The sequence below is a fragment of the Poromitra crassiceps genome (assembly GCF_964638095.1).
Source record: "Poromitra crassiceps genome assembly, chromosome: 18".
Taxonomy (NCBI): Eukaryota; Metazoa; Chordata; class Actinopteri; order Beryciformes; family Melamphaidae; genus Poromitra; species Poromitra crassiceps.
The window spans coordinates 14,615,442-14,627,941 of NC_139636.1; the positions used below are offsets into that span (position 1 = coordinate 14,615,442).

The 12,500-nt window shown below is 48.1% G+C and overlaps 1 protein-coding gene across 1 annotated transcript in view; it reads right to left on the bottom strand.

Annotated features, from left to right (window-relative positions):
- The window catches only part of wwox (WW domain containing oxidoreductase), a 218,741-nt gene that overhangs the window by 148,577 nt on the left and 57,664 nt on the right, over positions 1 to 12,500 (bottom strand). The window contains exons 7-8 of the mRNA XM_083655179.1: positions 9,274 to 9,459; positions 5,020 to 5,284 (exon numbers count right to left, since the gene is read on the bottom strand). Coding sequence (XP_083511305.1) covers positions 5,020 to 5,284; positions 9,274 to 9,459 — 451 coding nt within the window. The remainder of the gene's footprint in view (positions 1 to 5,019; positions 5,285 to 9,273; positions 9,460 to 12,500) is intronic.

Below are 12,500 nucleotides of genomic sequence, written 5' to 3' on the forward strand. Positions count from 1 at the left end.
AATCAGTCTGCTCATTGTGTCTCTGTGTGTTCTGGAAGAGAAAACAGTCTGCTCATTGTGTCTCTGTGTGTTCTGGAAGAGAAAACAGTCTGCTCATTGTCTCTGTGTGTTCTGGAAGAGAAATCAGTCTGCTCATTGTGTCTGTGTGTTCTGGAGGAGAAATCAGTCTGCTCATTGTGTCTCTGTGTGTGTTCTGGAAGAGAAATCAGTCTGCTCATTGTGTCTGTGTGTTCTGGAGGAGAAAACAGTCTGTTCATTGTGTCTCTGTGTGTGTTCTGGAAGAGAAATCAGTCTGCTCATTGTGTCTCTGTGTGTGTTCTGGAAGAGAAAACAGTCTGCTCATTGTGTCTCTGTGTGTTCTGGAAGAGAAAACAGTCTGCTCATTGTGTCTGTGTGTTCTGGAAGAGAAATCAGTCTGCTCATTGTGTCTGTGTGTTCTGGAGGAGAAATCAGTCTGCTCATTGTGTCTCTGTGTGTGTTCTGGAAGAGAAATCAGTCTGCTCATTGTGTCTGTGTGTTCTGGAGGAGAAAACAGTCTGTTCATTGTGTCTCTGTGTGTGTTCTGGAAGAGAAATCAGTCTGCTCATTGTGTCTCTGTGTGTGTTCTGGAAGAGAAATCAGTCTGCTCATTGTGTCTCTGTGTGTTCTGGAAGAGAAATCAGTCTGCTCATTGTGTCTCTGTGTGTTCTGGAAGAGAAAGCAGTCTGCTCATTGTGTCTGTGTGTGTTCTGGAGGAGAAAACAGTCTGCTCATTGTGTCTGTGTGTTCTGGAAGAGAAATCAGTCTGCTCATTGTGTCTCTGTGTGTGTTCTGGAAGAGAAATCAGTCTGCTCATTGTGTCTCTGTGTGTTCTGGAGGAGAAAGCAGTCTGCTCATTGTGTCTGTGTGTGTTCTGGAGGAGAAAACAGTCTGCTCATTGTGTCTGTGTGTGTCTCACAAAAAGACCAAAACAATCAAACATAGTGTCATCCACTCTAGGGCACACGTGGACATAATTTGCTTAACAGAAATGTATGTACTGTATGTTTTACCAATTCTGTTCCAGTTCAGTTCAGTTCAGTACTTTATTGTCCCACTGGGGGAAATTCATCTTGCGACAAAGCACAAGGAAGACATACAACAACAGTGCAACATAGCAACACAAGACAGAACTGATACAATAGAAAGTTGGATGGATAAAAATAAAAGGTAAGATAAAAAAAATAGAATAGGATAAAGTGTAGCGGCGCCAGTATAGGCTGGAAGTGCAAAAGTGCGAGGTACAATTGCCTATTCTGCGAGTTGAGTATACGTATTGCACTTGGAACAAAGGAAAATTTAAATCTATTGCACTTTACTCTGGTAGATGTGTTCCAGATTAAATTAATAATCACACTACAATATAATAAGGCGGAGTGGTTGCTCAACTGCGCACGGTCAGAATTGCGAAGCGCGTGAGGCACGTGGAGCGAGGCGCTAGAAATGAGCGCGCGAGGCACCCGATATTTCTAGTAATAATAATACATGGAACTTATAGCGCTTTTCAAGATGCTGCAATTGACACATCAGATTTGAGCAGTGTTGAGCAGTAAAGTAAAGTAAAACATTTTACTCTAATTTTATTCCTTTCCAAGTAACTAGTAAGGTAAGGGATTATGATTTCCAAAACAGTAATTATTACAGTTACTAGTCCAAGTAACTGCAGGTTACTGCATAGCTTTCTCCAGCACTAAAACAAAGTGTGGAGATAAATCTGGTTATGTGAGACTACTGTGTTTCCAGAACGCAATTAGTTTTTTTGTCCCAGGTAGGCAAATAAATAAAATGTATGCAGTTTGGCTGATCATTGACTCACATTTTCGGAAGCAATATAGTAACGTAACGTGTGAGTAACGTAACAAATTACTTTTGATACCAAGCAATGTGTTATGTTCTCCTATGGACCTTCCTAGGTGTCTGGAATAAAGTTGAATTGAATTGAATTGAATAATATCTAAAGTAATCATATTAACTTTTAAAGGAGTACACACAGTTACATTTCCTTTCGATTTGAGAATTAAAATCAGAAAGTGACTCAGAAAAACAAGCGAGAAAAATGTTGAAAAAGTAAAGAGCAACACACACAAAAAGGCGTGTTGGGCGAGGGAAATAGTCAAACGGAGGAAATGTTCAGCGTGGCATTTAGTGAAAGGTGCTGAGGAGAGTTCCTCTCATCTCTCATGCTGTGTCAGAGGGAGGAGAGACAGATGACGGCCCGGGGCCTTGTGTCTGTCAAACATGATGGATCAGAATAACGCTCCACTAAAACTCCAGCACACTGCCTGAAAACACATCACATTCTCCCTTCAGTGCAAACACTAAATTGATAAAGTATGAAGAGTAGCTAATGGAAAGATGTAATAGTCAAACTAAAGCATATATTAGGGGGCTGTGGAGCCTAAAGGGTAGAGTGCTGCTATCCATTGAGAAGTCTTACAGAGCAGAGGACGCAATATAGGATGTGATAAATCACACTGTTGGATTTTATCGTTCACATCCAAAGTGTGTGAGGATGTTAACCTCAGGCACCTCACGTCGCCATGCACCCCAAAAACGCTCTCTCACACACACATACATGCTCATCATCATACACTCAGATGTATTGTACACCCGCCACACACACACGTGCACGTGGACGCACACACACACACACACACACACACACACACACACACACACACACACACACACACACACACACACACACGTGTACATACACCAGTTCCCACACCAAGCTTAAGCTTAAACTTTAAAGGCCCTATGTGTAACTTCTGACTCTTACTGACACCGGTGGCCGTTAGAGTAACTGCAGGCAGCCTGTACTCTCGCTGACGCGCGTGCACCATACTTGCTGGAGCCCAGCAGCTGCCTGGTCAACACAGTGACACAGGCTGACAGCATAGACCAGGTGTTGGTTGCCTCTTCATGTTAGCTGATAAAAGTCACTTGCAAACGGCAACCTGGCCAATTTATCGGCCAGATCATCCCCGGGACTGTCGGGAAGGATTTTGGACAAATTGGCGGACGTTATTGTGGCATGTTTGGTTGTGTTGCGTCGGCTGTGGGGAAGTGGATCGCATAATATTAACATGAGCCAGGAGCGGCCTGCTTCCCCTGGGGCAAGTGTGAGCTACAAGACGGTAACATTGTGGTGGTGGGTGGTGTCAAGAAAAGAATAATAATTTAAAAAAATCACATGTATTGGATTTTCCGCGGTCTCATTTTTTAAGTTACGTTACGGGGCATTCACTCATTGGCAATAAAAAAAAAAATCATAGACATTCATTTCTTCTGAATTCTTACATATAGGGCCTTTAACTGCTCAAAAACATGAATCCCATGAAATAAAAAAGAATTCCAATTCATACATTGTGTAACGAAAAGAGAGATTCACCCAGAAATAATTTACTGTATTTAAAACATTGTAATATTTTCTAAGCCCCTCTATTTATTGTATTTAAAGCATTCATTCTAAGGCCTCATATTGTACAGTAAACAGATAAACAGCACGGGTCTCTCCAGCAGAACAAATGGTCTTGTCTCTTATAGTGCGCTGAGTGAAAACAGCTTGTGAGCAGTCAGGACATAATGCCTTTCAGAAAGGCCTTCCCAAACCCAGGTGGAGTCATCCTGCTAACACAACGTATAGACCTAAACATAATACACCAGAAATCATATGCTAATACATTCTCCTGATGTGAAGACGACCGTATATGGTTAAAAGATCTTTGACGGCAGAGCTTATTATTTTAGTACTCTAGAGTCCATGGCTGGGGAAGGAGCAGAGACATGAGTTTGTACAGTGCATTACTGTAACCTAATAGTGGCAGTGTAGGGGATCTGGAATATCACCTACCCTGCTGAGAGGATAGGGTTAAATCAACAGTGACAGCAGGAAGAGGAAAACAAACTGCAGAATATCTCTGTATCTGTGAAGGCCAGGCTCTCTCTCCTCAGCAGATCCTCCCCTCTCCATCCCTTTCCTCTCCTCTCTCCCAGGAACGTGCCAAGACAAATATACAGGCTGCAAGAGGCACAGAGTGGCTGGCATCTAGAGGGGAGAAGCTACTGTAGCTATTCAGTACTACGGTGCCTTCACTGACCGCTCAGAATAATATTAGTATCTGCAGGATAAAAGTTATAAAATGGCGATAACGTCACGGTGAGGACATTTTCCCATCAGTTAATAAACGCCGTGACAACCCCGGTGTTACCGATTACACCAGACGTTTTACAAGAAAATATATTTGTTGGCTCGAGCTGGGCTTTCTGTAGCTCCCGTCTCCTTTTCCAGCTGTGAGAGAACATGCGACAAACTGCCAGGGCACAGTTGTCCCGATTAACATGATCAGGTTCCCTATTCGCACCTGGATTCAATTCAAAATATTGCCAAATAGGCGCTTTTGCTTTTCAATTTGACACCAAATCCTCCGCCATCAACGTGTCAGTCAACTCTTCTTATTAGGGGCTGTTCATATAGTGATAGTGATATTCACACACAGTGTCTTTTGCGTGGCAAATTCGCTGCCTGGAGCGCTTTTTGTGAGGAGGAATACCTCACCTGACATTAGCTTAGCAGCTGCTAGCTCAGTAATCAGCTGGTTAGCCTTTCTAGCAGACAATAGTGTGGTAGAACAAGCAAATGCTTACCAGATATGTCCATACATGACCATACCGCCTTTATGATCGCTGTTACAGTAAAGTTACTCTCTAGTTACTAGTTACTCTCTCTCTATAGTTACTCTCGTCACATGATAAGTGGAATCTAACTGCGGACAGAGCAGACACTTTCTAAGTAAAGAAAAAGGACTGTGTCATGTAATCAGTGTAAAGTATGCTTGACCACCATGTTAACGCCTAGCAGTAAAGCGTTCTAGTGACTACCAACGTCCTTAACTCAATGTCTTCTTCTATAGCCAGACCCAGGACACTGATGAAGACTGTGAAGACTCTCCCTCGGTGCTGTGCGGTGTGTGTGTGTGCGAGAGACGTCCTCCTTACCATAGACTTGGTGAAGGGCCTGGCCAGGCTGAAGAGCAGTGTCATCAGCCACCAGCTGCGGTGGATGGCGGTGTACATCATGTTCCCAGGATGCACTGCGTTGCAGGTGACGCCGTGTGGCGAGAGGCGGCGGTGCAGCTCGTTGCTGAAGAGCAGGTTGCAGAGTTTGGCCCGGTTGTAAGCCAGCATGGACCAGTAGTCTTTCTGTGGGGGAGACACCAGCGCCAGGTCCACTTTGCCACACGGGCCGCACAGCTCTGTGAACCTGGGGGGGACAGTACGGAGCAAAAGCGGGTTAGAGCGCGCACGTGTGTGTGTGTGTGTGTGTGTGTGTGTGTGTGTGTGCGTGTGCGCGTGTGCGTGTGCGTGTGCGTGTGTGTGTGCGTGTGCGCGTGTGTGTGTGTGTGTGTGTGTGTGTGCGTGCGTGCGTGCGTGCTTGCGTGTGTGTGTGTGTGTGTGCGCGTGCGTGTGTGTGTGTGTGTGTGTGTGCGTGTACCTTCTCACAGCAGATGTGTGGTGCTGGCTGCATACAAATCAAAGACGTGACATGATGTTCTTTAATTGCCTGCGACAGAGCTGTTAAACTCCAGATGTTTGACAAGGCCCCTTAAACATTACACTACTCGTTGTGTTATTATGCAGTCACACAGTAACATCACAATACACGGCGGTGAAACTACACTCCCCGGTGTGTGTGTGTGTGTGTGTGTGTGTGTGTGTGTGTGTGTGTGTGTGTGTGTGCGCGTGTGAGAGAGAGAGAACGAGAGAGAGGGAGAGAGAGCGAGAGAGAGAGAGGGGGGGGAGACAGGCTCCAAACCGGTGGAACACATTCTACATATTAATCCAGTCATTAGAAAACAACCAATCAAAATGTCACCTGGTTTCCTTGTTGTGATTTTACAAGCTGGCTGCCTCTTGTTTACTGTCGCCTTCCGCAACATCCTTGCTTGGCTAAATTACAACATCTGCAGGCTTTTCATTTCATGTGCTGCAACTTCATAACTACTTTAGCAAGTCCAGGCTGATAAATCAATTGCCTGAACGCCTTTTTTTTTTTTTTTTTTCATTTTTACAAAAAAAGTCACACATTATACTGTAAAACCTGTGCCTGGCTGCTGAATCTGAGTGAGGTTTCACAGAGATCTTACAATCAGTAAAGTATCCTGCCAGACCTATCACACTATCAGACTGACAGCAAAACCATATAGTGGAATGCAGAGATTTTGGCTAATGTCTCCCGTCTGTTCATAAAAGCGTAGATCTCTCAGAGGTCATTTCATGAAGGATATTATCTCCTCTTGTTTGACCACACCTGATGCAGCAGGACAGCGGGGTAGTAGACCTGCATGGGGCCAATTCCACCGTAAGCCCCTGTGTTGGAAACTGATAAAGTGTCCAGCCATTACCCGTGTGTCCATCTCTCCCACCCTCTGACTGTCCCCAACAGGTCAATGCTTTTACACGCGGACAAGCGGCTTAGGGAATACAATATGCTGGCGGGTCAAAGGTCGCACGCCGATGCCGAGGGGAGGCTAAGTGAATAAACGGGCAAACCGAAAATAACACAGACGAAAAAAGGCAGTGGCTTCAATAGATGTAATATAGGTGTGTGGAATGAGCTGGACAGAATGGAAGATGTAATGTGAGATATTGTCTATTTCCACTCCTTCTCTCCCCCTCGCTCTATTCTGTGTCAGTGTGTAACTGACTCTCTCTGGTCCTGCCTGAGCTCTCTTTGAGGGGGTTAAGGCCACTGCTGATTGTAGAGGAGAGAGAGGGAGGGAGGGAGGGGGGTAACGGGGGAGGAGGAGAGAGAGAGGGGAGGGGGGGGTGACAGGAGAGATGAAGATGTGAGGAGGAAGGGTATAAGAGTGAAGAGAAGGGTAGAGTGAGGATACCTGGCTGTCCTTGGCCTGGCAGTACATTTCAACACCCGGACATTTTGGCCCGTTCTAATAGGGGCCTGAAACAGGCGACGGGACCAAAACTTGAGCGCGAACTCGCTGCTCTGACTGCGTAAGCAAGTCTCGCATCGATCACACGCTGCCAATACCGACCGGCTCCATGACATGTTTTCTCGTCCATAATGCTCTCCTCCTCCTCGGACTTCTTCCTGCAGGCGTGTAATAGGCTGTAAGCGTCGTCGTGACCCCAGTGAATCTGAGTGTCAAAGCACACCCCCTCCGCTGCTCCCGTCCAATCATGCGTGGCGGTGTGGGTACAACATAACTCATACGGGCCCGTGTCATCGCAGCGCCGCCGTTTGATCTGCTAGAATAACTGGGCCCTGCGTTCTCCCACCGTCTCAGGTCACTCTGACCAGCTCCAATCAATCACTCTGATTGGCCGTCTGACTGACTGAAGCCAGGATCAATGTCGCGCGCACACACACACACACACACACACACACACTCACTGACTCCGATACACACGGCCCGGGGCGCGGGAGTCCAGCCCACTGTAAGACGTCGTGCCTGTCTACTGTAATATGACAAGCGAAGCTGGCCTATAGAGTAGTGATGCTTAACAAAGAGACAGACTGAGAGAACAATGGATCACAGAGAGAGATAGAGAGAGAGGGAGAGAGAGAGAGAGAGAGGGGGAGAGAGAGAGATAGAGAGAGAGAGAGGGAGAGAGAGAGGGAGAGAGAGAGAGATAGAGAGAGAGGGAGAGAGAGAGAGAGAGAGATAGAGAGAGAGGGAGAGAGAGAGAGAGAGAGAGAGAGAGAGAGAGAGAGAGAGAGAGAGAGAGGGAGAGAGAGAGAGAGGGGCTGAGTCAGGGGGTCAGACAGAAGGAGGCAGATATACTTGATGCAAGTAAATTTTAGCTGGTAAGTCCATCCATCATGTTGATGATACGTTTAATACACACTGACAGCGTATGGGGGGAAATGAGTTTTCAGTGAGTGAGGCTGTCATGTTTGACAACACGCAGTAAGTCTGATCTATCAGTTCCTAGAGGAAAACTAGCCAACGTAGCAAGCGCCTGTGCCTGCATGACTGGAGCTGTACAGCTACCGGACCAGAGAGGGGAGATTTGAGCTAGCAATGCTTAAGGTCTACACACTACAGTATGAATGTATCATGGCGGTACTGTTTAAGGTGGAGATATATACAGGTCAGGCTAGGGGTTTAGAGCTCGACGGGTGAGGGAAGACAGTGTTCCTCCTCCTACCATTGACTGTATATGGTTCCCACACTCCATTGTGGGAAATTCAAGGACTTTCAATGGCTTTTGAAGGACTTGTTTGGTGAAATGTAATGACTCTAAATTGGCATGTTATGAAGTAAGAGGCGAGATTGGTTAAAATTAGATGGGGGGTTTTACTCATGATCTTGTGAAGAAATCCTGGTGTAATCCATCATTTTAAACACTGCTGATATCAGCAAATGTCCACAGTACTTTTTTTTAAGTATTATTTTTTTGGGGCATTTTGCCTTTATTTGATAGGACAGTAGGCAGACAGGAAAGGTGGGAAGAGAGAGAGAGAAGGGGATGACATGAGGCAAAGGACCACGGGTCGAATTCGAACCCGGGTCGGGTCGCACGAAGGACTGGTGCGCGCTCTACCAGGTCAGTCACCGGGACGCCCCTCAATCAAGTACTTTGAAAGCCATCATGATCCATTCATGCTTCTTTTTTTTTCCTCAAACACACAAACTTTCGAGGACGTCTTCTTCGTGGGAGCAAATGTAGGCACTCACAGTGTTGGAAGGTGCGTTAGATAAATGCTTCCACCACCACGTTACGCAATATGCAGGTGTTGGGAGGTGGAGTAAAAGGGGACGGCCCGGGGGATGAATCAAGCTCTCCACCCGTGAAGTGTCACGCCTCCTCTCTGCCCCAGCTCTCCTGTCTCTGTCTCACAGTCAAATAAAGCAGATGCACCATGAAGATACTGTATACAGCAATGGTTCTCAAATGGGGGTCCGGGGACCCCCAGGGGTCCTTGAGGGAGTTCCAGGTGGTCCCCAGCCAAAAGGGGGGTCATTTATTTTCGCTATAATTCCATTCATAAGTAACACAATGACTATTTTGGTCATGGGTTTTATCCACTTTCTGTAATAAAACATCTAAAAGCAACAATATTATTATCATATGGGGGACCGTGGGACAAAATCCTATCAAATGGGGGTCTGTGGTCTAAGCTTTCTCAGTTTAGGGGTCCTTCATGTGAAAAGATTTGAGAACCACTGGTATACAGTATTTTCTCGAACGCTAGAGGGGCCAGCGTACCGGCTTTACTGTCCATACCTGTGGGACTCTGAAGACACCACCACAACGCGGGCGGGGGCGCAGCGCCGCAGGACGTCCTGCAGGCACTGGAGCAGCAGGAAGTGGCCCAGGTGACAGACCTGGAAGGTGGACTCCAGGCCGTCCTCCGTCAGGCGCCAGGGCTGAGTGCACACCCCCGCGTTACACACCAGGATGTGCAGGGACCTTATGGAGAGAGAGGGAGGGAGGGAGGGAGGGAGGCACAATATAGCATGTTTTAAGTGACTTTTCATTGATTATCAGTGAAAACAAAGATGGCAGATGGAAGCTTTTTCAGAGCACTATAGGCAGAAATATTAAAAAGTGTGTGTGGGGGGGGGGGGGGGAGTGGGAGAGGAGGAGGGCAGGAGAGGAAGCAGGGTGTCCTGTTCCAGAGTGCAGCAGACGACAGCTCAGAGGCCTGCAGAGACAGAGCAGCAGTAACACTGATATGACACAGAGGTTTCCACTGCAACTCCCCCACGGCCTGACAGCTACTGTAGATACCCAATATAGCTGGCCCTCCCCCACGGCCTGACAGCTACTGTAGATACCCAATACAGCTGGCCCTCCCCCACGGCCTGACAGCTACTGTAGATACCCAATACAGCTGGCCCTCCCCCACGGCCTGACAGCTACTGTAGATACCCAATACAGCTGGCCCTCCCCCACGGCCTGACAGCTACTGTAGATACCCAATACAGCTGGCCCTCCCCCACGGCCTGACAGCTACTGTAGATACCCAATATAGCTGGCCCTCCCCCACGGCCTGACAGCTACTGTAGATACCCAATACAGCTGGCCCTCCCCCACGGCCTGACAGCTACTGTAGATACCCAATACAGCTGGCCCTCCCCCACGGCCTGACAGCTACTGTAGATACCCAATACAGCTGGCCCTCCCCCACGGCCTGACAGCTACTGTAGATACCCAATACAGCTGGCCCTCCCCCACGGCCTGACAGCTACTGTAGATACCCAATACAGCTGGCCCTCCCCCACGGCCTGACAGCTACTGTAGATACCCAATACAGCTGGCCCTCCCCCACGGCCTGACAGCTACTGTAGATACCCAATACAGCTGGCCCTCCCCCACGGCCTGACAGCTACTGTAGATACCCAATACAGCTGGCCCTCCCCCACGGCCTGACAGCTACTGTAGATACCCAATACAGCTGGCCCTCCCCCACGGCCTGACAGCTACTGTAGATACCCAATACAGCTGGCCCTCCCCCACGGCCTGACAGCTACTGTAGATACCCAATACAGCTGGCCCTCCCCCACGGCCTGACAGCTACTGTAGATACCCAATACAGCTGGCCCTCCACCACGGCCTGACAGCTACTGTAGATACCCAATACAGCTGGCCCTCCCCCACGGCCTGACAGCTACTGTAGATACCCAATACAGCTGGCCCTCCCCCACGGCCTGACAGCTACTGTAGATACCCAATACAGCTGGCCCTCCCCCACGGCCTGACAGCTACTGTAGATACCCAATACAGCTGGCCCTCCCCCACGGCCTGACAGCTACTGTAGATACCCAATACAGCTGGCCCTCCCCCACGGCCTGACAGCTACTGTAGATACCCAATACAGCTGGCCCTCCCCCACGGTCTGACAGCTACTGTAGATACCCAATACAGCTGGCCCTCCCCCACGGCCTGACAGCTACTGTAGATACCCAATACAGCTGGCCCTCCCCCACGGCCTGACAGCTACTGTAGATACCCAATACAGCTGGCCCTCCCCCACGGCCTGACAGCTACTGTAGATACCCAATACAGCTGGCCCTCCCCCACGGCCTGACAGCTACTGTAGATACCCAATACAGCTGGCCCTCCCCCACGGCCTGACAGCTACTGTAGATACCCAACACAGCTGGCCGCCATCCAAGAGCAACACGACGTTGAAAAGTGATCTCAAACCTCTTCTCGACACACCAGGGGGCGGTGGAGGAGGCGGGGCGCTGATACAAGCTGTGTGTTGGGAGAAACCGCCAAAAAGCCCACCAAAACACACACAGCCGCTGAGGAGAGGAGTGTGTGAAATCCTATCATCATCATCATAGCATAAAAGGTAACCGATTCCGTTACCACGCACAAAGACACAAGGCACACTCCCATTCTTATAGTCGATGTGTGTGTGTGTGTGTGCGTGTGTACCGCAAACACTCCTCCCGGCGCGCGCGTGCCGGGCGTGCGCGGAGATCGCCCGGATTGGCCGGGGCAGTGAGAGATCCTTGTCGGTGACAGCGTCGCTCCAGCGAGCTCGAAACCACGGTAACACAGCCGAACAATCCAAACACACCCCACCAATTTTTAATTTCTTCCATTAGAATTAATTATGAGGCCGAAGGCAATTTGTGTACCCTGTGTTTAAGACTGCCTACTGGATTAATTAAAAACTGGATGCTGGAAAATTAATGTGTGGATTGTTATGCCTTTGCTATAATGAGCCATCCCATGCTATTACATAGGAGCGCGGTGTACGATCACCTTCAGGCCTCCCGACACACAGGGTTCATTAAAGAGCACAAACCAAGTCACAAGTCAACTTCAAGAACGCCAACCTCAGCACATTGTCATTAGAACACACAACTATAAAGCAGTGAGATATTTATTAAATGTGCAGCAAAATAATACCTACAGTAGGTTAGGCAGTCTATAGCTAGAAGGCTTTGTGTAAAAAATAATAAAAATAAAATAAGTGCCTAAATGGCCTTTTTAACCTGCAACGAAACCTGATAGAACACAAGTTAGATGAGTAAAACAACAGAGTTGCTGTGATTGCTCAAAGCTTAATAGAGAAATTAAATTACAATCATGGAAGTTGGAAACCCTCATTAGTGTTTTGCTTGCACCTGTTTTTACCCTGCCTTTTTGACACAAAATGGCCCCCGTGAAAAGGGTCTATAAACACACAAACAGGCTGGTTGTTTTGAGCCCAGTGTTCCGCTGTCTAACAGAGCGTGAAGCACACAGTAACGTTCGGTTTCACAAGACCAAACTCCTGCTGGCTCCGCCTCCAACTTACAGTACCGGCTTGGAAGCTGCGCCATGACAGTTTGAACCTAACCCTTACATCCATACCACTTCCTGGGCTTTACATTTGGCCCCTCCCCCCCGTCAGGACCTTATATCACCCCTAGAAATGTGTGAGCAAAACCAACTTTCTCCTCTGAAAGCTGGCCAGTGGTGAGGTTTCTCCTCCACAGGCCAGATGGGCC